Source organism: Camelus ferus, chromosome X (genome assembly GCF_009834535.1).
Source record: "Camelus ferus isolate YT-003-E chromosome X, BCGSAC_Cfer_1.0, whole genome shotgun sequence".
Classification (NCBI taxonomy): domain Eukaryota; kingdom Metazoa; phylum Chordata; class Mammalia; order Artiodactyla; family Camelidae; genus Camelus; species Camelus ferus.
In genome coordinates, this window is record NC_045732.1 from 12,145,767 (window position 1) to 12,169,761 (window position 23,995).

At 45.6% G+C, this 23,995-nt stretch overlaps 1 protein-coding gene and 1 long non-coding RNA gene across 2 annotated transcripts; both read left to right on the top strand.

Annotated features, from left to right (window-relative positions):
- Window positions 1–936: 936 nt before the first annotated feature.
- Window positions 937–22,762, top strand: ARSL (arylsulfatase L). Its single transcript, XM_032475522.1, has 13 exons — window positions 937–1,166; window positions 4,956–5,042; window positions 5,140–5,265; window positions 5,829–5,871; window positions 6,435–6,584; window positions 7,183–7,304; window positions 9,177–9,299; window positions 11,169–11,601; window positions 13,029–13,165; window positions 15,976–16,110; window positions 17,638–17,800; window positions 19,908–20,029; window positions 22,321–22,762. The coding sequence occupies exons 4-13, from the start codon at window positions 5,849–5,851 to the stop codon at window positions 22,677–22,679; spliced, it is 1,767 nt and encodes a 588-aa protein (XP_032331413.1). The 5' UTR covers window positions 937–1,166; window positions 4,956–5,042; window positions 5,140–5,265; window positions 5,829–5,848; the 3' UTR covers window positions 22,680–22,762.
- LOC116662155 lies at window positions 13,214–14,753 on the top strand. The gene is made up of 2 exons (XR_004318137.1): window positions 13,214–13,334; window positions 14,148–14,753. It is a non-coding gene; the product is annotated as an uncharacterized LOC116662155 (long non-coding RNA).
- Window positions 22,763–23,995: the final 1,233 nt, after the last annotated feature.

Below are 23,995 nucleotides of genomic sequence, written 5' to 3' on the forward strand. Positions count from 1 at the left end.
TTTATATATATATATACATATATATTAGTGTGTATCTGTAAATCTTGAATTCCCAGCTTATCTTTTCCCACTGTCTTTGCCCCTGGTAACCAAAAGTTTATTCTCTATGTCTGAGTCTGCTTCTGTTTTGTAAAAAAGTTCATTTGCGTCTTTTTTTAAAAAATACATCCCACATACAAGTGATGTTGGATGAACATTTTTATATTATTCGACACCTAGACGCGTCTCGAAAGAATCATTCTTAACAGCAAGTTTCTACTGTACAGCACGGGGAACTGTATTCAATATCTTGCCGTAACTTATGGTAAAAAAAAAACCACGGTAAACGATTATGTGCGTGTTCCCGTATGACTGAAGCACCGTGCTGTGCGCCAGAAATTGACACAACATTGTCAACGGACTATAACTCAATAAAAAAAAATGCATTTAAAAGAAAAAGAGAATAATCGTTCTTACATAGGATGTCAGTTGAAATATAGATTGCTGCTACCATCTGGGAAAATGGGTTCCCCAGCAAATACAAAAGGAAAAAAAAAATTGGCATAAAACCGAAAAGGAGTTTGCACAACATAGAACAGTCCTCGGGTAGTTAAGTGTTAGTTGCACAGAGAAGAAATTGCAGGCTATCGGAGCTATTTTGTCTTTTTATTTCGGAGACGGATGCCAGAGTTGGGGGCAGCAGGCAGTAGGAGGAAGCACGACATTTAAGGACAGTGCAAGAGGGATTTTCAAGGCAGCGGCTTCCCTGCTTTGGGAGAGAACAAGCAAATGCTCCCAGCGAGGGATCAAAGACAAGGCGGGTGTCAGCCCACTTGAGAATGAAGGAGTCACTGTTTGTAGTAAGAGCTGTCGGGTCCCCCTCCTCCCCCGCCCCCAGCAAGTGATACGTTTTGTAAGTGAGAACAGAAGGTCCTCTGTAGAAACCCGAAAAGGGCGGACAGCAGACGCCGGGCACTTCCCTCCCCTGCTCCGAGCAGCCTAACTTGGGTTCTGCACAACTCCTGTCGCTCTGAGGAGTGAATCAGCCTGCACATGCGTGGACCGGACTGAGGGCTGCTGCTCAGAGCAAGGGCCGTGGCTCCCGGGCCGAGGACCGAGAGGGCCGGCCCCTGTGCGAGCAGCCACTCGCCGACCCGCCGCCGGCCTGGCCCGAGCGCACCACTCAGGTAACCCGCTTCTCTTGAGCTGCTGGGGCGTCAGCTGCAGGCTGGCCGGTGACCCTGGGCGGCCGTCCTGGGCACGCACGCTGCCTGGCACGCTGTGGCATCTGGACACGGTTTAGAGGCAATTTTCTTTAAAAAAAAAAAAAAAAAAAAAAAGGAAAGCAAAGATATCCTTGACAGATTTTGCCTCAGGTGATTTCTAAAAGAAATGCAGAATTTAAACGAACTAGAGAAAGAGGGGGAAATAGAGTTACTCTAGATGCTAAGAGATTTTGCAGTGTGCGGACAGGAAGTTCAAGAGATGCAGAGATCAAACAGTGAACTGGGTCTGGGAACAGAGCCCGAGAGTCGTGGACGAATCGGGCCTACTGCCCGCGCTCTGGAGGGCAGCCAGGAGCTGGAGACGGGGTCCGCGGGGGGGGGGGGGGGGCAGATCTCTCTCCCCTGGAAGAGAATCAAAGGCTCACTTAGGTGCCATTCTCCCTCGAAACTCTTTCTTCCTCTTTTTCTGTATCTTTTTAAAACTTGGGATAATAATTAGCAGGTAACCTTGTGAAAGTTTGAGGTGTACAGAGTGTCGGTTTGATGCATTTCTATGTTGCAGCATGATTGCTACACTAGGGTGACCTAACACCAGTCGCATGTCACATAATTGCCATTGTGTTTTGTGTGTGTGTGTGTGTGTGTGTGTGTGTGTTGCGAACAGCTAAGATCTCGTCTCTTAGCAGCTTTGACACTCATGTCACAGCAGTAATCACCCGTGTTGTGCGTTAGCTCTGCAGAACGTCTTCATCTCCGGGTGGCAAGTTTGCACCCTTACACATCTTCCCATTGCCCCACCCTTCCACCCCCCTGGGAACCACCCCCCAACCCGCTACGCTTGCTTGGTATCTTTCTTACCACAAGTTTTCTCTGGCAGCAAGGAGCCAATAGGAAGAAAATCAGGCAGTGTTTGAAGGGATAAGATGCTGCCTTTCATTGCAACAGAAAAAGACGCGCCTTGGGTGTAGCTAAATTTACAGAGCACATCACTTAAGAGGGAAGGCAGAGACGGGATAAAACTAAACCTCATCTGATCATGCGACCTTGACTGCATGGCTTATATAAAGAATCTGCTCACTCAGGTGGGACAAATACAAGGAGTCACATTCCCCAGAAGAGTCAGAAGAAGCCCGTAATCTGCTTTTTCTGGAAGAAAAAAAAAAAAGATTAAAATAGATACAAAGCAAAAAATTGTATCTATTTTACACCAAATTATACATTTTTATATAATACATGTATACTGTGGGTTATATATTTTTATGTATACATATTATAAATGTACATTATTAATATTATCAATGTATATTTATAAGTATACTATAAATATATTATAAATGTAATTATATTAATGTATATTATTATATTATAAATGAATATTATATTACAAATGTATATTATTATATTATAAATGTATATTATAGTATTATAAATGTGTACCATTTCATATCTAAATATATCTTTCAAAAAAATGCTCCTATAGACCTCCCAGGAGGTGGTAACTTGTAGCCAAAAATTGCACCATGGACCAAACTAAGGGCAGGTGCTTGACAACTGCATGAAAAGCAAGCATTTGCAGCCTGCCTCCGTGGCTCGCTGTTACAGCAGGTCAGGTGTGCAAAGCCTGCCCCCCTCTCCCCCTGCCCAGTGTTCCGTCCCGCCATCAGTGAGTGGTTTCGCCGACAGTATGCGTCCTGTGGGATTCCAACCGCGACAATCTGGAAAAAAAAGCTATGGAGACAGTGAAAGGACCAGTGGCTGTCGGGGGCTCGGGCTGGGGAGGAATGAACAGGTGATGCATGGAAGATTTTGGGGGCCCTGGATGACACTCTCACGAGAGGTACATGTCATGTCATTACACCTTGTCCATTTGTGGGATGTTCAACATCCAGATTGAGCCTTCATGCAAACTCGGGGCTTCGGGTGATACAAAGAGTGAACGGCCACAATCACCGTCACCCCCCGTCCACAGCCCACCAGAAGCAAAGAGCAGGCACCGACCTGGGCAGCTCACACCTTGCTAAGATGCCTCCTCAAAGTGTATAAAGTAACGGAACAGCCTGGACCTTGGTTCCAGACCTTGCTCTGTCACGGCAGGTCTCACCACGAGTGAGGGAGACCCTCGGCCTTGGTCCCAAGTGAAAATGTCCCTCCTACGGAGGCATTGACCGCATATAGGGGATCGAATGAACCTGTCCCATGGGGTTTTTTTGCTGCCCAAGCCCCATCCCAACCGCACACATGGCTACCTGGCCACCACAGGTGCATCGCCCTGCCCTTGCGCTGAGGAGCATACAGCTGGCGGTGGCATGGCACATACCCTGAGCTGGCCAGGGAGCCTGGAAAGAACCTGTCCTCTGCCTTGTGGCCAAGGGCTGACGTGCAGAGAAGGACCCACAAACACCAGGCTGGCTCAGCGGGACGAGGACAGGGCCTCCACACAGCGGTCCGTGCCCTTGGGTGTGCAGCCAGGCAGCGGGGAGCCAGCCTGTGCTTTCCCAGGGAGCAGCTCTGACGGGACACGGTGAGACTCAGGAGGGCTAATTGTCCAGGTGCCCAGGGACACACTACCTTTGCTGAGTCTCCAGGGGACACAGAGTTAGAACGTGAACCAGAGGTCTGAGCCTCTTACCACAGGGGAAAAGGCTGTCCCTGTTGTGCAGGAAGCAGCTGTTGTCACCAGGTCATTCTGTAGACAAGCAAACAGACATGTCCTTTCTCCACCTCCTCTTACTGTTTTGCACACATAGGAGCGCAGCACGCACTGTCTCCTGCCTCTTTTTTTTTTTTTCCATTTAAAATATATGGGATAAACTTATAGTTACCATGGTGGGAAGGGGTAAATTGGGAGCTTGAGATTTGCAGATACTAACTACTAGCCATAAAATAAACAAACAAGAAGTTTATACTGTAGAGCACAGGGAGCCATATTCAATATCTTGTAGTAACTGATGGTGAAAAAGCATATTAAAACAAATATATGTATGTTCCTGTGTGACTGAAGCATTGTGCTGTATGCCAGAAATTGTCACAACATTGTGTTAACTGACTAGACATGAATTAAAAAATATATTTTAAAAAATAATAAATAAATAAAATACATGAGGATAAAAAATATATGTATTGGATATACACAGAATTAGGTCCATCCATATCGTGGAATATTATTTAGCCATGAAAAAGGAAGGGAGTTCTGACACAGGCTACAACATGGATGAGACTTGAGGACACTTCACTAAGTGAAATAAGACAGACACAGAAGGAGAAAGACTGCATGATTCTACTTGTATGAGGTCCCTGGTGTCATCAGAAATTCATAGAGACAGAAAGCAGAAGTGTGGGTTTGGGGGAGGGTGTAGCTCAATTGCTAGAGCACATGCTTAGCATGCACGAGGTCCTGGGTTCAATCCCCAGTCCCTCCATCAAGTAAATAAATAAACCAACCTAATTACCTCCCTCAAAACAAAATTTAAAAAAAAAAAAAGAAATGGGGATGGACGGTGGGGATGGGCGCGTGACAGTGTGAGTGGACGTGATAACAATGATCTGTACATCGAAAAAAGGTTAAGATGGTCAATTTCATTAGGTGTATTGACCATCATTAAAAATTTTTTTTTAAATATGTTTTGGAGATATTTCATATCAATATTTTATTACTTAATTTTACATCTTCTTTTAGACATTTACCTTCTGTATCAGGGAAGTAGAATCTCTGGTCCGTTCAATAAACTCTCGCCTGTTTTTGGAAATCAGGTTTTACTGGAGGACAGCCAGGGTCGACGTCACCGGTGTGCGCTCCAGGGTCACGTCCACACCACAGGCCAGAGTGAGGTCATAGCGGTAAGAGCCACAGTCATAGCAGAAAACCCCAAATGCTTATCATCTGGCTCTGGATAAAGACATGTTCTATATTCTTTTTTTTTTTTTTTTTCATTAGGACTGAGCAGTTAAAGCAGAGACCTAAGACCAGCCGGTTTTTCCTCATCGAGCTGGAGCAGACATCCAACCAGGAGAGACTCACTCCAGCTCTGGCCACAGGCTACCTTCTACATCCTGGTCCCAGGTACGTTGTTTGCAGACTGGCTTCCTTCCATCCAAGGGCCGTCTTGAGGGCGTTCACAGCTTCCTCCAGGTGGAACACATCTCGAATTCATCCAGAGCTTGTGCAAGTAAGAGCTGCACGCACCGTGACCTCCGGGAGGTCCACGAATTCCAGAACCTTCAGCTGGAACGTGGCTCTGCTTACTGGCTGGCTGTTACGAGATTCAGGATCCGTCAGGGTCACACATGGCTTCCAGCAGCCACGCCTGGATCTGGAATGCGTCAGGGCCTTTCAAGCCTTGAGGAACATTCCCTTCAGGAGGGAGGTATCTTCCCCCCGTTGGCAGAAAACCGATCATCCTCCAACCCACGTTCCAGCTAACAAAGTCCGTGTTCTACATTCTTAAGGCAGGGTTGAGCGTTTTTAAAGCCTTTCCAGTCGGGACGCACGCTCCTTTATGAGCCTTGCCTACCGGTTTTGTGACGATTTGGGGGCCCTTTTTCATTGCAGACTTACACACTGACTTACCGAATTACTTGAATTTCTGCTACCTACGTTGGCATCAGCCTCTTTCTTTCTTACAGGGAACTGAAGGAGAGAGGACATGCTGCAACCAGAACAGTCCTGGTAAGATCGGATTATGTGCGATGCCGAATCCTCTATGCTTGCCTGTTTCTTCCCGTCCCTTTCTCAGATGCATTGATAACAAACGGCTGTTTCTCAGTGAGTGGTTGATCATGTCTCTTGCTGATCAGGCGTGGGGCTCACGCTTAATGTATGTGTTCCGTGCGCCCCGACCTGGGAGGCACCCCAGGCAGCTTCAGGAGGAATTCCATTCCACGCTTCCCAGTCCAGCCGTGCATCAAGCCCTCCCATGGGCCGGGCGTCTGGTTTTCCTGGAAGCCCACAATGCAGAATTGCTTTGCGGACTCAGATTCCATCTTTATTTCATGACCCGGGGGATCGGAACACCACTGTGCTGTTGTCCGTGTGCGTGCTCGCGATGGCGTCCATAAAAGTATGAGTTGTTTTAATTAAAGACAAAAAAATGTCGAAGAGATGTATTCAGACTCTTCTGAAATGGGCTGATAATATCCGAGTCCCCCTCAGATAGTAACCCCCGGCTTACAGAAGTAGTGTCAACGAAACGGACGGCAGCGTGAAGCCCTCTGTGACACCTTGTGTTTCAGGAGCTGGCTGGCCGTGGCCATCGGAGTGCTTCTCGCTGCGAAGCCCTCGGCTGGCAGAGATTTGTTTGGCTCCCGTCCGAGCATCCTTCTTCTGATGGCGGACGATCTCGGCATTGGAGACGTCGGCTGCTACGGGAACACCACCATAAGGCAAGGGACAGAGGGCCCCCGGTGCAGAGGCCACTGATAATGCGTCCAGCCCTTGGTTTATGCAATGCAGACTTTGTAGAATCCTGCACACACGTCACGTCTTTGAGCACCTTTCTCCCCCACACCTGCACCAACCCCAGCCCAAATGAATCCTACATACAACTCATCACCGCACTTTTAAATATGACCTCCATCAGCACAGTCTACAGTAGACGATGTTTTTTTTTTTTTAAATCATCACTATTGCCTGTAAGCCAAAGACGAATAACATCAAGTTTACCTCGCTCTCCAACCTCCATCCATCAAGACACATCCGCCCACTCACGCACGATTTCAGGGCTCCCTGTGCTACAGACCGGTCCGTGGCCTGCCCAGCCCAAGCCAGGACGTGCCCGTCTGCCGTTCCTAGTTCATCTATCGTAGGATAAACTCACCCCATCACAAGTGATTGTGGTCCTTAAGACCCAGACACGAGGCTGGGTCTGACCCCCACCCTCAGGCACCGCCTACAGCGTGCTGTCATCTTGCTTGTGGGGTAAACCCGCGCGTGCATTTGCCGAGGAATGAAATGGTTACTGTTCACCCCTTCCCTTCGCAGGACTCCAAACATTGACCGCCTGGCCGAGGACGGAGTGGTGCTCAGGCAGCACCTCGCTGCCGCTTCCGTGTGCACCCCGAGCAGGGCTGCGTTCCTGACGGGGAGGTACCCTCTGCGCTCAGGTCGGTCCTCTCTTCTGTCCAGCCACACGCCGGGCACGAGCACGCTCTTTTGAACGTTAGCTAAGTTAGTGTGCGAAGTTCTCTTTAACTAAGAAAGTGTGCTTAGGTCCAAGGAGGAGACAGGTCCAAGTCCCCCGTACGTTTACCGTCAGCTTGAAGTCATGATGGGCACTAATAATGTAAATGGCATATAATTCCATATGCTATGAAATATACGACTTTTAATTTTTTTTGCCACTGTTAAAAAAAAAAGTACAAAACCATTCTTCACTCAGAGAGGGTGTGAAAACAGGTGGCCAGCAGGATGTGCCCCACGGGGGCAAGCTTGTCAACGCCTAGGGATGTATAAGAGATGTTAAGACATAATGAGCAGTATTTGGAGCCTGGTTGTGCAAAAGTTTAAGTAACCAAATATGTCTAATCTGATGGAGAGGAAACCGGGGGATCTCCAAAGGTTGTATGCAAATCTCTGCCCACCCCGTGGAAAAGGAATTTCCTTTGCTCTCTGTGGCCCCAAGTGACAGAACTGAGCCCTCTGAATGAGTTCAAAGAGTGACCTAGTTTGGCAGAGGTCCCAGGTTCAATCTTCAGTACTTCCACTGACAACAACCACCACAAACCTTCTGAACCCTCTGAATGAGTTTATTTATTGGTGATCTACCGTCTCTCTCTTTCCCTGCAAAGAGATTTATTTTAAGGAATCGGCTCCTGTGATGGTGGGGTCTTGGCTGGTCCAGAATCCTTAGGGCAGGAAGTAGACTGGAGGCTCAGGCAGGATGTGATGTTGCAGAATTTCTTCGGTGTCTGGAAACATCAGTGTTTGTGCCTAAGGTCGCCACCTGATTAGACGAGGCCCACCCACCTTAAGAGGGGTCACCTTCTTTAGTTCCAGCCGGTTGATTGTAGGTGCTAACTACACCTACAAAAGGCTTAAGGTCGCCACCTGATTAGACAAGGCCCACCCACCTTAACAGGGGTCACCTTCTTTAGTTCCAGCCGGTTGATTGTAGGTGCTAACTACACCTACAGAAGGCTTTCACAGCACCACCTAGACTGGTGGACTCGTGTTGGAATAACTGGAGACTGTAGCCTGGTCAAGCTGGACAACCTACTGACCTTCACTGACCCTTGTATACATGGTTCTCTGACACCCTCTCAGGGAAGACCTATTTAGCGTTCACCTGGCTTTCTGGCACCAGATGCATTCTCGAAGTTTTGGGACGTCTCTGAGCTCTCCAAGTTCCCACACCGTGTAGTCACTCTCTGAGCCAGATGGGGCCTCTCAAATCAGACTGAGTTGCATTCATCAGAAAGGTCCAGGAGGCAAAGAGCGTCTTCTAAGTTCTTGGTTCTCAATGGTACACGGCAGAGCTCTATAAAAATACTGAATCCACATTTTGAAATGCTTGGGGACGAGGTCCTGGATAGATCAAGCTCAGGGTAAAGTTTTTCAGCACACTACAGTCATCTGGGGGGAGTCTTTCAACTGTCCCAAATCCCAAATTCCACCCCAGACCAACCAAAATCACAATCTCTGGGGTGATAACCAGATGTCAATATATTTTGAAGCTTCCCTCATGATTCCAATGTGCAGACAAGTTTGAATGTCAAGCATCGGATTAATCGATACATGAGAAAAATTCACTTATTGAAATGATGGTTTTGAAGATTAACATTATGAAAAATGCTTAATACAAAATGTCACAGGAAAAAAACCATATGGGATATTGGCTGTTTATGTGATGTCTAGCTATGTGGAGACTGGAATAGAAGTCAGCGTAAAAAAAGCAAAACATCAAAAACAAAAAGATAAAGATGATGATACCAATTGATGCTTGATTGTAACATTTCTTTGAAATTAATTGATCAAAGGTATGGTTTCCAGCAACGGTTACCGTGTTCTTCAGTGGACGGGAGTCTCTGGGGGCCTTCCTGCAAATGAGACGACTTTTGCAAAAATATTGAAAGATAAAGGCTATGCCACTGGACTCATAGGTACGTACATTTGTTATATATATATTTTTTATTGAAGTAGAGTCAGTTTACAATGCTGTGTCAATTTCTGGTGCACAGCACAGTGCTCCAGTCACACATGAACATACATATATTTGTTTTCATATTCTTTTTCACCGTAAGTTCCTACAAGACATTGAATAGACTTCCCTGTGCTATACAGTATACACTTGCTGTTTAGTAAGTATTAAGCACGTTACTTTTATATTCAACTAAAGGTTATGTCCAACCAAAAAGCTTGGAAATGAATAGTTGGGACACAGTGGGATTTCCCACCAGACAGAAAGCCCTATGCACGCCGGAATGACATTGCTACCCAGGTTGCAAAATAGATGCTCAGGAAGTATCAGTTCAAGGAGGGGAGGGTCTAGCTCAATGGTGGAGTGCATGCTTCGCATGCACGAGGTCCCGGGTTCCATCCCTACTCCCTCCATCAAATAAATAATAAATAAATAATCTGAATTACCTCCCCCCCACCAAAAAAAAACAACCCAGGAAATTTCAGTTTAATGAAATATTTGACATTTCATATAATTTGGTGAGGCATCACGATTTTTTTTAAAAAAGAAAATGTTGTCTAATTTTACCAAATTACCAAAAAAAAGTTCCATAATGCTGTTTTTTCCCCCATATTCCCTGTGTAGAAATGTGACTGCATAGATCAGAGCCTCCCTCTCTGCTTCTACAAATAGCACGCTTATGCTTCTGAACCTCAACAAACCATGTTGCGTAGAGAATGGAATCAATTTCGGGGTGACGCTTTCTTGACAGGGGACCAAGTTGTCACTATCATCATCGTGGTGTGGCGATAATTCTGTTAACCATATCGTGAATTGATGACAGAGACCATGGCTAGCTCTGCAGCTCTTCGAATAGAGAAACCAGTAGATTCCCAGATATTCCTCGGGAAACCACAGGAGGTTTTCTGGTTGACGGTCACCATCGGGCAGCTGAGAAGACACATGGAGAGTTTCTTTATCCACAGCAGGCAGTCTAAGCATGTCCCCCTGACTGACCTTGAAAACCGGGCTCCGTAAACCCCATCACCCACCCCGACCCTGACTAGGACGAGACTGAATTAGCAAAGGGAGGCACAATTCTAAAGTCAGGAAGCCCCCTGGTCATGCTGGTTACGTCAGATGGACTTCTCTAGGGTGATCTGGCCACTCCCTCTCCGCCTTGATTCTGGCTCTCCCATAGCCCTTTGCAAAAACAGCTGTCGTGGACTGAATAGTCCTAAACACTGGAAAACTGCAAATATGAGCTTCTATGGGGGAAAAAAGGGGGGGGGGGATTTTGGCAGACGTGGTTAAGTGGAAGATCTTGAGAGGGAGGGATGGGTTACCCAGGTTTCCTGATGTGCCAGGACAAGGGTCCTTTCAAGAGGGAGACAGTGAGCGATTTGACTGCAAAGAAGAGGTAGGTGATCATGCAGGCAGAGGATGCACTGATGTGGCTGAAAACCCAGGGACGCCTGGAGCCCCCAGAAGCTGGAAGAGGCAGGGAGGACCCTCCCCTGGAGTCTCTGGAGGGAGCACTGGGTTGCTCACACCTTGATCGGAGACATCGGGTCTCCAGGACGGGGAGAGGATGCATTTCTGTAGCTCGGAGCAACCCAGTTATGGAAATCGGCTACAACAGCACAGGAAATAGAGCTACCACACAGGGCCTCATTCCCCTGAAACAATGAGGCCAGGGTGCGGTGCAAATAACAGCGAACACGGCCCCCACCCCAGCCCAGCACCCAGCAGGGTGCCTGGAACATTCCGGGGCATCGCCAGCACGCCACACCCGCTCACCCAGTGCCGTCCGGCCGCCGGCGGTCACGCCTGCCTCCTTTCTGCCTTTCAGGAAAGTGGCATCTGGGGCTCAACTGCGAGTCCCCCAGCGACCACTGCCACCACCCGCTCAAGCACGGCTTTGACCATTTCTACGGAACGCCGTTGTCCCTGATGGGCGACTGCGCGCGCTGGGAGCTGTCGGAGAAGCGCGCGGCCCTGGAGCGCCCGCTGCGCCTGGGCGCCCGCGCCTTCGCCGCCGCCGCCGCCGCGCTCGCGCTCGCGGCCGGGAGGCTGGGCGGCCTGACCGCGCGCTCCTGGGCCCCGGCCGCCTGGGCCGCCGCCGCCGCGGCCGCCGGGCTCGGCGCCGCGTCGCGCTGCCTGGGCGCCCTGATTGTGCACGCGGACTGCCTCCTCATGCGCAACCGCAGCGTCGCGCAGCAGCCGATGCGCTTCCAGCGGACGGCGGCGCTGATGCTGCGGGAGGTCTCGGCCTTCGTCCGCAGGTGAGTGTCCGAGGCCGGCTGCGTCCCAGCGCTTCGCTGCGTGGGGACGATGTGCTGGAAGACTCCGCTGTGATGGGTATTGGAGGCGTGAAACGCTCCTGGCTCGGAGAGACGTGTTTTGGTAAAAGGGGGCAGGGTTGACGTTCACCCAGCTCGATCCACTGAGACCAGTGATGGGCCGTTTGAAATGTATTGCTGTCCCCTCCTATTTCAGAGCCAGTCTGGTTCTATGAGCACCCCCTGATCACCACAAGCTTTACGTAGACAGCTGAGTCACCGGAAGACGCGTTGCAGTAAATTCTAAATGTTTTTTGTCTCTTTTAAAAAAGTTCTTTTGATCAGGGGAGGTAATTCGTTTTATTTATTGGTTTAAATTTTTTAGTGGAGGTAGTGGGGGTTGAACCCAGGACCCTGTGCCCACTAGGCATGAACTCTACCACTGAGCTACACCCTCCCCGCAGTTCTGAGCATTTCTGAAGCTCTGCCATCAGGACTAAGCTGTCGTCTTGCTCATGCCAGCCTAGGTGTAAATCTGAGTGGCAGTGATGAGGGGACTTAGCAGGTCAGGCCAAGAGAGACACGATGAAAAGCTAACAGCGAACAGAGCCAGTCCCACGCTCCCCAGGGGTGTCCCACTGGAGGGGGTGACACAGTCAAACCCCAACTTACCTGGTGGGGATGAGGCTGTGATCATGTCCTGGAACGTTCTGAGAGCGTTCTGGACGGAATTGCCTAATATGGCTCAACTATGAAGCGGATAATCACCTTTCAGACTAAGACAGGTGAGTCTGATGCCTCTTAACTCAGCGTAAGAAAATTCAGCTGTGCTTCTGTACGTTGAGGATAAGGTTTAGACCTTGAAGATCTGGCAGAGAGCGAGGGAGATGGGGCATCGCCAAGACGAGGGAGGGTCCAAATGAAATTCATAATCATTTATGAAAAAAAAATATGGTTTTTTCATAACTATTTCATGCCCTAAACTCCACTGTTTAAGAGCAGTGGTAAAGAAAACTGAATGTTCAAATCTGTGTTATTGACGCTAAGATGGCGGTGGAGAAGTATACTGAAACAACAGAATGAAAAAAAAAGCCAGACCAGACAGCATCCCAGTATGCTGTCTTACTTTCAGTTGTCCGAAGTACGTAGTTTGAAAATGATAATCCAGGGAGGGAAAAAAAAATGTATCAAATCAGTCTGGAATCTTTAATAGACTTTAGAAGACAGAAGTCATGAGTCTGAAGCTTCTCAAACACAGGAACATTCTCCCGCTGAACAGGGGTTTTACGCATCTGTTTCTGGTGGGAACAGCAGCAAAGACACGTATGTAACGAAGGGTGTGGAGATGGAGCTTTGTATTAACCGTGTCCAGGACCGCAGTCTCTGGCTTCCCCTCCAAGACAACTCCAATACGTTGCATCTGTTTTCAGAAACAAGCAAGGACCTTTCCTCCTCTTCGTGTCCTTCCTGCACGTTCACACGCCTCTGATCACCACCGAGAACTTCCGAGGGAGGAGCCGCCACGGGCTGTACGGAGACAACGTGGAAGAGATGGACTGGATGGTGGGTACGTACCAGTTCCAGGTGCGACCACGATGGTTCCTGCTCCAGAAACAGCAGGAGGAAGGGAGATAAAGACTGAGCAGAGGGGACTAATAAGATGACCGATAGGCGAGGCATCTCCTTGAACGTCAAAGGTCCTCTTTGCTCCGTGTTGTTCTATTTCTCTTTTTCAGGTGGGTTGATTTTCTGTTTCCCCCCAGGAGAGGGTAAAACCCCTGTGGGTTGGGACCGCCTCGCTGTCTTCTCCAGCTGCGTTCCCTGGGTTTAGAACGGTGCCGGGTGTAACAAAAAGTGAACGTTTCTTGAGTGAGTCAGTGGTCACACAAGATGGTACTTCCCTGCTTCTCGGATGAGGGCTTGGCACCCGTGGTTTGTGTGGTGATGGGCTGCAGAGATTGTCATCACAGAGGGGGAAACATACCTTAAAAATATTTTCACGGCGTCGTCATGGACTAAAACGCGGGATGTGAGAACTTGGAACATGCTTGTGCAATGATTCAAGTCACCTCACATCCCCAGAGGGCATGGCCACTCTCCCTCTAAGACAAATCCACTCACCTTTGCTTCTAAGGGTCCTTGGGTGGAGAAGATGAAGAATCCATGGGAAATGTAGGCTGTTTTATGTGATGTCACAGTCTGAGGGCTTAAAGTGAGATTCACAGTGCCATAATTTGAGAAAAAAAAATCTTAAAGGAATAAATGTGCAAATGTATGTGATCAAATACTTGCTGAATGATAAAGAATGAAATTTTACGGTACAAAAAGAACCTGGAAGTTCATCCGGATAAGGAGCTTTTTATGAGAGACATTTAATGACTCTTTCCAATGTCTTCCTTTTTTCTACGTCCCAACTTAAAACTCAAGCAACTGTATAATACTTTTTTTTTAGTTTTTGTGTGATACATTATTATTATTATTATTATTATTATTATTATTATTATTATTATTAGGCAAGTAATTAGGTTTATTTATTTTATTTATTTCAGTGGCGGTACTGGGGATTGAAGCCAGGACCTCGGGCACGCTAAGCACACACTCTACCACTAAGCTATACCCTCCCCTCATATGATACTTTTTAAATTAAAATCACTTAATAATGTAGGTGGGTGGAGTTCAGGAATTCATTAAGGCAGTGAAACTCTTCCATGTGACAACAATGGCAGATACGAGACGTTTTGCGTGTCTTTATGAAAAGCCACAGAATGTACAACCCAAAGACTGAATCCTAATGCAAACTGAAGACTTTAGTTGATAACAGTGCATCCGTATTGGCTCTCCAATGGTTATCTGTAAACCCAACACTGTTCAAAAAAATAAAATCTACTCATGAAGGGATAGAAAAATCAATAGCGGTACAAATTTAAAAATCCTTGTCTGAAAAAAAGCAACTTAAGAGGAAGAAATGGCCAAAGAACAGATGGAACACATTGAAACACACACACACACACACACACACACAAGCAAAAACCAAGGGCAATACAGTTGATTTAAAGCTAACCATATGGATAACTGTGTTGAACGTAAGTGCTCTAACACACCAACTAAAATTCAGACATGGTCAGACTGTATTAAAAAAAAAAAAAAAAAAAAAAGCAAGGCCTAACCCCAAGGAAATAATTTGTTTCTTTTAAGTTTGTAACTTTTCAAAAATTGAAGTATAGTTGTTTTACAATTTTGTATTCGTTTCAGGTGTACAGCAAACTAACTCATATATATATGATTTCATATTCTTTTCCATTAGGGTTTATTACAGGATATTGAATACAGTTCCCTGTGCTGTACAGTAGGTCCTTGTTCTTTATCTAGTTTATATACAGTAGTGTGTATCTGCTAATCCTAAACTCCTAATGTATCCCTTCCCACTCTCCCCTTTGGTAACTAAGTTTGCTTTCTGTGTTAAGTCTGTTTCTGTTTTGTAAATAAGTTTACTTGTGTCAATTTATTTTTTTTTAGATTCCACCTGTAAGTGAGATCACGCAGTGTTTACTTTTCTCCATCTGACTTGTTGCACTAAGCATAATGCCCTCAAGGGCTATCCATGTCGCTGCCAATGACAGGATGTCCTTCTTCCTCTAGGCTGAGTCATATTTTGTTGAATATATTTATCCAGTCATCCATCAATAGACACTTGGGTTGATATTCCATGAAAATAGTTACCAAAAAGAAGCTGGGGGAGTGGTTGACGATATTTGTCTCTCTCTGACTTACTTCGTTTAGTATGACAACCTCCAGGTCCATCCATGTTGCTGCAAATGGCAATATTTCATTCTTTTTTATGGGTGAGTAGTATTCCATTGTGTAAATACACCACATCTTCTTTATCCAGTCATCTGTTGATGGACATTTAGGTTGCTTCCATGTCTTGACAATTATAAACAGTGCTGCTGTGAACATGGGGGTGCATGTGTTTTTAACTCTAAGAAACGGAATCACCATTGAAGACCATGCTTCACTGCTGTACATACATTTCCAATGCCATTATCAGCCTCCTTCCTAGACCCGCCTATCCTTTTTTCTCTGTAAGCTTCTTTTGCCAAACTTTTACATTGTTATTATTTTGTCCTATGGAGCACATACCTTTCCAGCTTTTCTAAAGCTTTTTGGAAACAGGGCAGGACATGTATAAAGATGTATTTCAATCTTAAATCGAGGATGCTTAGAATTCCACAATTATATAAGTGCTCGCTGCCATGATGCTGTAATACTAAAGAGTCGTTCTCTTGAAGCACCCCAGAATGCTAAAGCACATGCTGAATGATGTAGTTTAAGAGCGTTTTCTATTTTGTCTGGCTCAAATGCATCTATTCTTTGCAGGGCAGATACTTGATACTTTGGACGCAGAAGGACTGGCCAACAGCACCCTTGTTTACTTTACATCGGATCATGGGGGGTCCTTAGAGGCTCAGTTTGAAAACCACCAATATGGCGGCTGGAATGGGATATATAAAGGTAAGGATGAGCCATGCCCAGATCCTTATCTGTGGTCTTTATCTCATCCCGATAATTCCCAACCCTTCCTCTGGAATGGGGCCGTCCACCTGAAGATAAACAGAAAATACTGCTACCCAGGAACTTTGCTTTTCTATTCAGGACAGAAATTATAATTTGTCATGATCAGATTTGATTTTTTTTTTCTTTTGCATAGTTCAGTGATTTTTGGCCTTCTCAGAATTGTGCAACCAGCACCACAATCTAACCACACATTTTCATCACCTCTAAAAGAAATCCAGAACCTATCTGCAATCATTTCTTATTTCCTCCTGTGCCCAGCTGCTAACTTACTTTTATCTCTCTCTACTTCCTTATTCTAAACATTTCCTGTAAATATAACACATAACCCTGTGTGTCCTTCTGTGTCTGCTTCTGTCATGGAGCATCCTGTGTTCAAGGTCCATCCATGTGTAGCATGTGTCAGAGCTTTACTCCTTTTCCTGACTGAGTAATATTCCCCCATGTGGCTGGACCGTTTTCTGTTTACCCATTCATCAAGTGATGGACTCAGGTTTGAATTTTTACATTCAGGCAATGCATTCAAGGAGGATGGACACCCAGGGTGGCCACATTATCTCCAAACTACGATTCTACTGATTATAAGAACATCATTATTTGATATACCACAAATATTCTAAAACATGCTGCCAAAAAAAAAAAAGCCAAACCTGGCATACTTCTTCTTTTCACCTACAGAACTTAATTTTTTTTTTATTGAAGTATAGTCTATTACAGTGTATCAATTTCTGGTGTACAGCACAGTGTCCCACTCATGCATATATATACATATATTCATTTCATATTTTTTTCATTAAGGTTATTACAAGATACTGAACATAGTTCCCTGTGCTATACAAAACAAATTTTGTATTTTTTTCTGTTTTTATATATAGTGATTAACATTTGCAAATCTCAAACTCCCAATAATTTTTTATTCAGTGTGAAAAATTTATTTACACTGATGCTCATATACATATTTAACATCCAGCAGCCTGTTACATACATAAAAGCGAATATATAACTATGCAAATTAAATATTTGCTTCGTCACGTTATTCTTCCATAGTCTAAGTAGCTGCATGAATAGAAAAGCAAATTTCTTTATTTAAAATATCAATTTGTTTTCTTTTACTATGCTTTTTGGAATGTGGGTCCATTTAAACAATTCTCAAGCAAAAATTTCAGGAAAAAATTCACCCTGAAAAATCTAAAAATAAATGCATTAAATGACTTTAAAAAAGAAGAAGAAGAATGTCCCCAAAGACATCCACATCCTGATGCCCATGTGGTAGACCACCACCACCCAGATTAATAAGGAAAATAAAGTCTAACCAGTGCCAAGAAGGAACTAAATGTCAGCATGCAATTAAAAGGAAGAGATAGGGAGAGAAAGACAGATTGAAAACAAGCAGAAAGTTTAAATGACCCAGGAAAGCAACACTTGTGATCTTCAGTCACCTTGTTTTCTGTTCGTGTCCCAACCCAGGTGGCAAAGGCATGGGCGGCTGGGAAGGCGGGATCCGCGTCCCGGGGATCTTCCGGTGGCCCGGGGTGCTGCCGGCCGGCCGAGTGGTCCACGAGCCCACCAGCCTGATGGACGTCTTCCCCACCGTGGTCCAGCTGGGGGGCGGCCAGGTGCCCCAGGACAGGTACAGAAGAAGGCAGCTCAGTTTTGCATAGAGGCAACAGCACGTATGTGGAGTGTCTCTGTCCCTCTCGCTTGGCATAAGGCATCCATGAGATCGGTCTCTGGAAAAAGCGCCCCATCGATACCACCTGGAATGAAGCGTCGGCTTCATTTTATGCACAAAATGTCCTTCCCTTAACCTGATTGTTAAGTGGAGCCATTGGGGCATAGGGACAATTGTCACTGAAATTCCAGCCATGAATTTACTCCCCGTTCATCCACCACAAGAAATTCCTTTGGATGGAGCATGGCAGGGACTTTTTTATGATTCCAATTTCTCTTGCTCTAAAAATTATAGAAAATGCAGGGAAATTGAAAGAAACCAAAGTTATTTCATAATCTTGATATCATACACAAGGGTACAGTTAAGTTATATGAGAGCTATCTATTATATGTATTTAGAAATATTTTATGTTTATTTATATAAATATATCTAAGTATACAGCTATCGATGTACATACCGACTTCTGTTTAGAAATCTTTGCACGTGGACAAAAATTTTTAATGGTTTCACAGTACCCTTTCAACCATCTTCGTAAGGTAGACTTAAGCCTTGTTCTTTTTTATTTAAAATTCCTGCTTTGTCCGTTGACTGCTTGTCATAATTATCTTCTTAGTAAAAATCCAGAGAAATTAAATTCCTGCGTCAAAATGTGTGGCCATTTGACAGGTAACTCTCTTGGTACATTTTGTCAAGCGGTTCCCTAGGAGTTGCTCCTGGCCATCTGTGAGATTACCATAAAAATAATGGAAGTAAAATCAATTTAAGTTACACATGTGATTTATTTATTATGTAGATACATGACACAGATGTGCGTCTACACATACACATACATGTGCGTGTTGTAGTTTCCATCGCTATATCCCCGGAGAAGCTGACTATTCCACACCTTTCTTTAGCTCACATTTTCCTGTGTCCTCTTCGCTTAGGTTGAATACCATGCCTCTGGTTGATTTCTTTGTCCTAATTGCCTGCTAGTTCTTAAAATTAATTTATAACAGCTCATTTGTTTTAAAAGTAAAAATCTCTCTGTCATGTACACTGCAAATGTGTTTTACTGGAAGGTAAGATAAATTCAGCCTTATACTGTAGCTTGGTTTTATTTATATATATGTGTGTATATAGATATATACATGCTCATAAACACAGACATATGTAAACATATACATATGTCTGTATGTGCATAAGAATACACATATTTGCAAGTGAAATTATATATATATTCTGTCTACACATGGTGTATATATATGCTATATATCATGTATCTATATGGTGTGCATATAGACCATCTGATGCATGTAGACATACGATATATGGTATATGGTATGTATATCTGGTATGCATTTATATGGTATATCTAATGTATATGTATATAGTGTGTTTATATGTGTATATATAATATACGTATTGAATATACAAAGAGCATATGTTGTATATATATTGTATATACAGTGTATACATTGTGCATATATGGTATATAGAATATGCAGAGCGTGTACATATATTGAATATAAAGTGTATACATTGTGTATATATAGTGCATATATTGAATATGCAGAGCACATATATTGTGTATATATTGTATATATATATTTGTAAGTAACGACATACATTGTGTGTACATATATTGAATGTACATACTATATATACAGATAAATTTTCTTTTATCATATATGTTTATGAAATGATTCCAAGTCTTGTTGAAGACTACAACACATTCTATAATGACTCAAAGCTCAAGTCGATATAAAGCCAACACGTTTCCCTGGATGTTAGCCCATTTCTGCATTCCTAGCTCTTTTTTTCTTTTTTTCCTTAACGGAGGCACTGGGGACTGCGTCCCCGGGCTCGTGCACGCCAAGCATGTGCTCCAGCACCGAGCTCTGCCCCCCACCCTCTTGTCTGTGCAATCCTAAGTAGGCTGGGTGGGCCATCCCTTCAGCCGAGCAAGCTGGACCCTCAGTGACCTTTTAGCCAAGGGTGAAGTTTGCAGGCGCGTGGTAGGGTGGCTGCTCCTTGCTAAGGCGTGCATCTGCCCCTCCCTGAGCCCCTGCGCTCCCGCCCGCAGGGTGATCGACGGCCGGGACCTGCTGCCCTTGCTCCTGGGGACGGTCCAGCACTCGGAGCAGGAGTTCCTGATGCATTACTGCGAACAGTCTCTGCACGCAGCCCGGTGGCACCAACGGGACAGTGAGTAGGCTGCGGGAGGGAGTCACAGTGTGGCTTCCCTTCTCCGTCTCCTGCTTCTTGACGCCTTTCCTTTCCGCACGAGCTCCTTTACTTCCTTCTTGGTGAGACTTTTCTTCTCACGCCAGCAACATCCTTCTGGCTGTCACTCATCCTATCCTTACGGGAAGGGAATTCTTACCTATGGTTTTTGCATTATTTATGGGATTGTCTATGACTTTCCTGCCTCCCCCCTGTGATGGGAAGGACCACTTTTATCACGTGCAACTTTTATCATCCCACGTGCATGCGCACACACACACATACACACACAGACTCTCTTGCACAAACACGGGGCTTCCCACCTGGCTCTAAGCTTTGCAGTCTGTTCTCTTCACCTAGATTTGGTTTGCACGTGTCTTCACCACCTTAACTGAATGCCACCAGCTCATATTTGTTGTAATAACAGCTTTGTAATATAAGCAACAATCTGCTTGCTGCATAACTTTCACATCTCAAACTTTTCCAGGCATATTTTGCCCCAAGAGTCTTTTTCCAAAGAACTGTAAAGTCATTCTTAATTCCAGAGGAACACCAATTGTCATCACCTTCAGTGTATAAATGAGTGTGGTAGGGGTGGGGAAGTGATATCTTTACAATCTTGAGTTTTCCCCAACTGCAATGTGTTATGTCTCTCCACTTCTTAGTTAAAAAGTATTCATTTCATGAAGTGTTTTATTCTCTTATGGGTAATTTCTCTGTATTTTAATTGCCTCCACATTTATGCCTGGATTCCCCATCACCGCCCAAGTGGAGGTACCAGAGGTTTTCTGTTTCTATGAATCATTTTCTAAAATGCAGCTCTTGGATTTACATAATTGTATTTTTAACTTTGAGGGGGAGTAATTACATTCTTTTTTCAGTGGAGGTACTGGGGATTGAACCCAGGACCTCATGCATGGTAAACATGCTTCCTGCCACTGAGCTATACCCTCTCCTTGTAATTTTAAATTTTATAAATACTTGATTTCTACTTCTCCTTGGTCTTCGGATTAAAGTTTCCCCTTTTTGAGTCTTTTCTCTTCATTTCTGTTTCCCTCCCTGTTACTCTGCCTTGGCGTGACAGTTTATCCCTTTTCTGAATTTGCCTCACATACCTTTCTTCCAGGGTTTGGGAAGGTTTCCATCCCTTTGTTTCCTCATTTTTTTTATCGTTACTCTTTTTTCTTCCTTCCTCAAAAGCAGTCTCTGGATGTCTCCAGTTTTCTGGATCAAGACTGAAAGACTTAGTCTTGGAATCCCTTTTATTTCAGAAAGTTACCATAGATTTTTTTTTTTTAATCTCCATCTCTTTCCTGTCCATCCTTTTCCATAGTGTTATAATCTGGGATGATTTTTTTCTTGCTACATTTTTTAAATTAAATATTATAGGTTTCTCCTTTTATGACTTTTCAAAAAATTTGTGGGAGAGTAATTAAGTATTTATTTATTTTAATGGAGGTACTGGGGATTGAACCTTAACCACTGCCCTATATCCTCCCCCTCCCCCTTTAAAGACTTTTTCTTAAGACTTTCAATTGCACAGCTCAATCTAGAAGCATTGACGCTTAGGGATGATTTTTTATTGCTACATCTTTGCTTTTTTAAAGTTACATATTATAGATTTCTCCCTTTAAGTTTTTTTCACTCTGGTGATCTCATTAATTCTAATTATCTACCAAAGTCTCTACTTCCTAAACCCATCACATTGGAGGTCAGGGCTTCCACATATAAAACTGGGGGAGGGGGACACACGCATTCCATCTGTACTATTCCCATATCCTAAAATGCACACTTTTCAAGTGTAAAATTGAGCAACGTTTAGCACATTCACAGTGTTTTGCAACCATCACCCTTTCTAGTTTCAAAACATTTTCATCACCCAAAAAGGAAGCCTCGATCCCATTAAAAAAAAAATCATTCTACATTCTGCTTCCTGCAGCCCCTGACTAGCCCTGAATTTCTTTCTGTGCCTGTGGATTTGCCTGTTCTGGGCGTTTCCTATAAATGGAATCATGCCCTGTGTGTCCTTCTGTGTCTGCATCCTCTCACAGAGCATCCTGTGTTCAAGGTACATCCATGCTGTAGCCTGTGTCGGAGCTTCACCCTTTTTCCTGGATGAGTAGTATTCCCCCGTGCGCACGGACCCCGTTCTGTTTCTCCGTCCATCCTTGGATGGACACTTGAGCTGCTTCCAGCTTCTGCTTGTTGTGAATCACCGTGCTCTCCAGTAATGTGTCCTGTCTCTCCCCCTTCAATGCTTGTCCTTCCTCCAGGAGGAGCAGTGTGGAAAGTCCACTACGTGACCCCCGTATTCCACCCGGATGGAGCCGGCGCCTGCTACGGGAGAGGGGTCTGCCCGTGTTCCGGGGAGAAAGTAGCCCATCATGACCCACCTTTGCTCTTTGACCTCTCGAGAGACCCTTCCGAGGCCCACGCCCTCACGCCGGACACGGAGCCTTTGTTCCATCAGGTGATGGAGCGAGTCGCCCGGGCTGTGGAGGACCATCGCCGGACACTCAGCCCAGTTCTGCTGCAGCTGGACACGCCGGACAACACCTGGAAGCCGTGGCTCCAGCCCTGCTGTGGCCCGTTCCCCTTCTGCTGGTGCGATCGGGAGGCAGACCCAGGGTAACGCCCGCCCGGGTAAAGCTGGGTCCCCGGCCCCTGGAGCTCTTCACTGGCGTTACAATAAAACATCACCGTCAGGTCAAGTCACCCGCTTGTGGGGGGGCTGAGTAGTTCCCCCAGTTGTAAAGGGGAAGGGACGGGGAAGAAGTGGTAACACACAATCACCACGAAATAAAATGCACCCTTGAGGGGCTGCTGCCTGGACCACCAAACAGGAGAATAAACCCTGCAGAAACACTGCAGTTCTCCCTGCCACCTGGGGGAGGCTGCTCTGTCCCCAGAAAGAGCTCAGATCCCAAGCGAAGGTGTTTTTACATCATAAAGATGTGCAGAGAAACAGCAGGCGGGCGCCGAGGGTCAGAACTGACTCTGATGAGGTGCGGGTGAGACCAGTTTCGAGAAGGTGGATATATCATTTTCAGCATTGACAAGGACAGACTGTGTTTCAAACCAGAACTATTTTCAAGCCATGACGCTTGGTGAAACAGTGCCCCGGTGATCCGGGGAAAGTCAGAATCTGGGAGCCGTGCTGGGTCTTCAGTGTCCTCCCCTCTCTATGGTGCGAGGTCACTGTCTGATGGGACTCCCTCGCCCCCTGGCTTTGCAATGGACCAGCCCAGGATGGGACAGCAGCAGGAGGGAGAATGAGGTGGGAAATTTATTCATTTATTCCAGACACCGCCTACCCAATCACCTCTCTCAACATTCACACACACATACACACACTCCCAGCTCTGGTCAACATAACAGAGTTCTGCAAACAAGGGGTGGGGTTTAAACATCACACATTTATTTCTCCCGGTCCTGGAGGCTGGAATCTGAGGTCAGGGTGTGAGCAGGGCTGGTATCTCCTGAGCCCTCTCCCCTTGGTGTGTGGACGGCCGTCTCCTCCCTGTGTCCTCCCGTGGGCGTCCCTCTGTGTGTGTCTGGGTCCTCATCTCCTCTTCTTAGAAGGACCCCAGTTCTCTGGGATCAGGACCCACCTAGTGACCTCATTTTACCTTCATCCCCTCTTTGAAGACCCCCAAATACAAGCACATGGTGGGGGTGGGGACAGAGCTTCAACATATGAATTTGCATGGAGACCCAATTTGGCCCGTAATTCATGCCCTGCTGGGAGGTGGGGGCTGGCTTCCCAACAGTTCTTTCAGTCTCCAGATGCAAGAAACACCTGTCCAAGCCTTGGTGCCCCACGAGCAGCCCTTACCTTGGCCATTCGGCATAAATCTGGCACCCTCTTGAATTCAGATTCACATCCTGGGTGCCTGATTACAGGAGCCAAGTCTGCGGGGCCACCTGACGTCCTTCAAAGCCTAATTT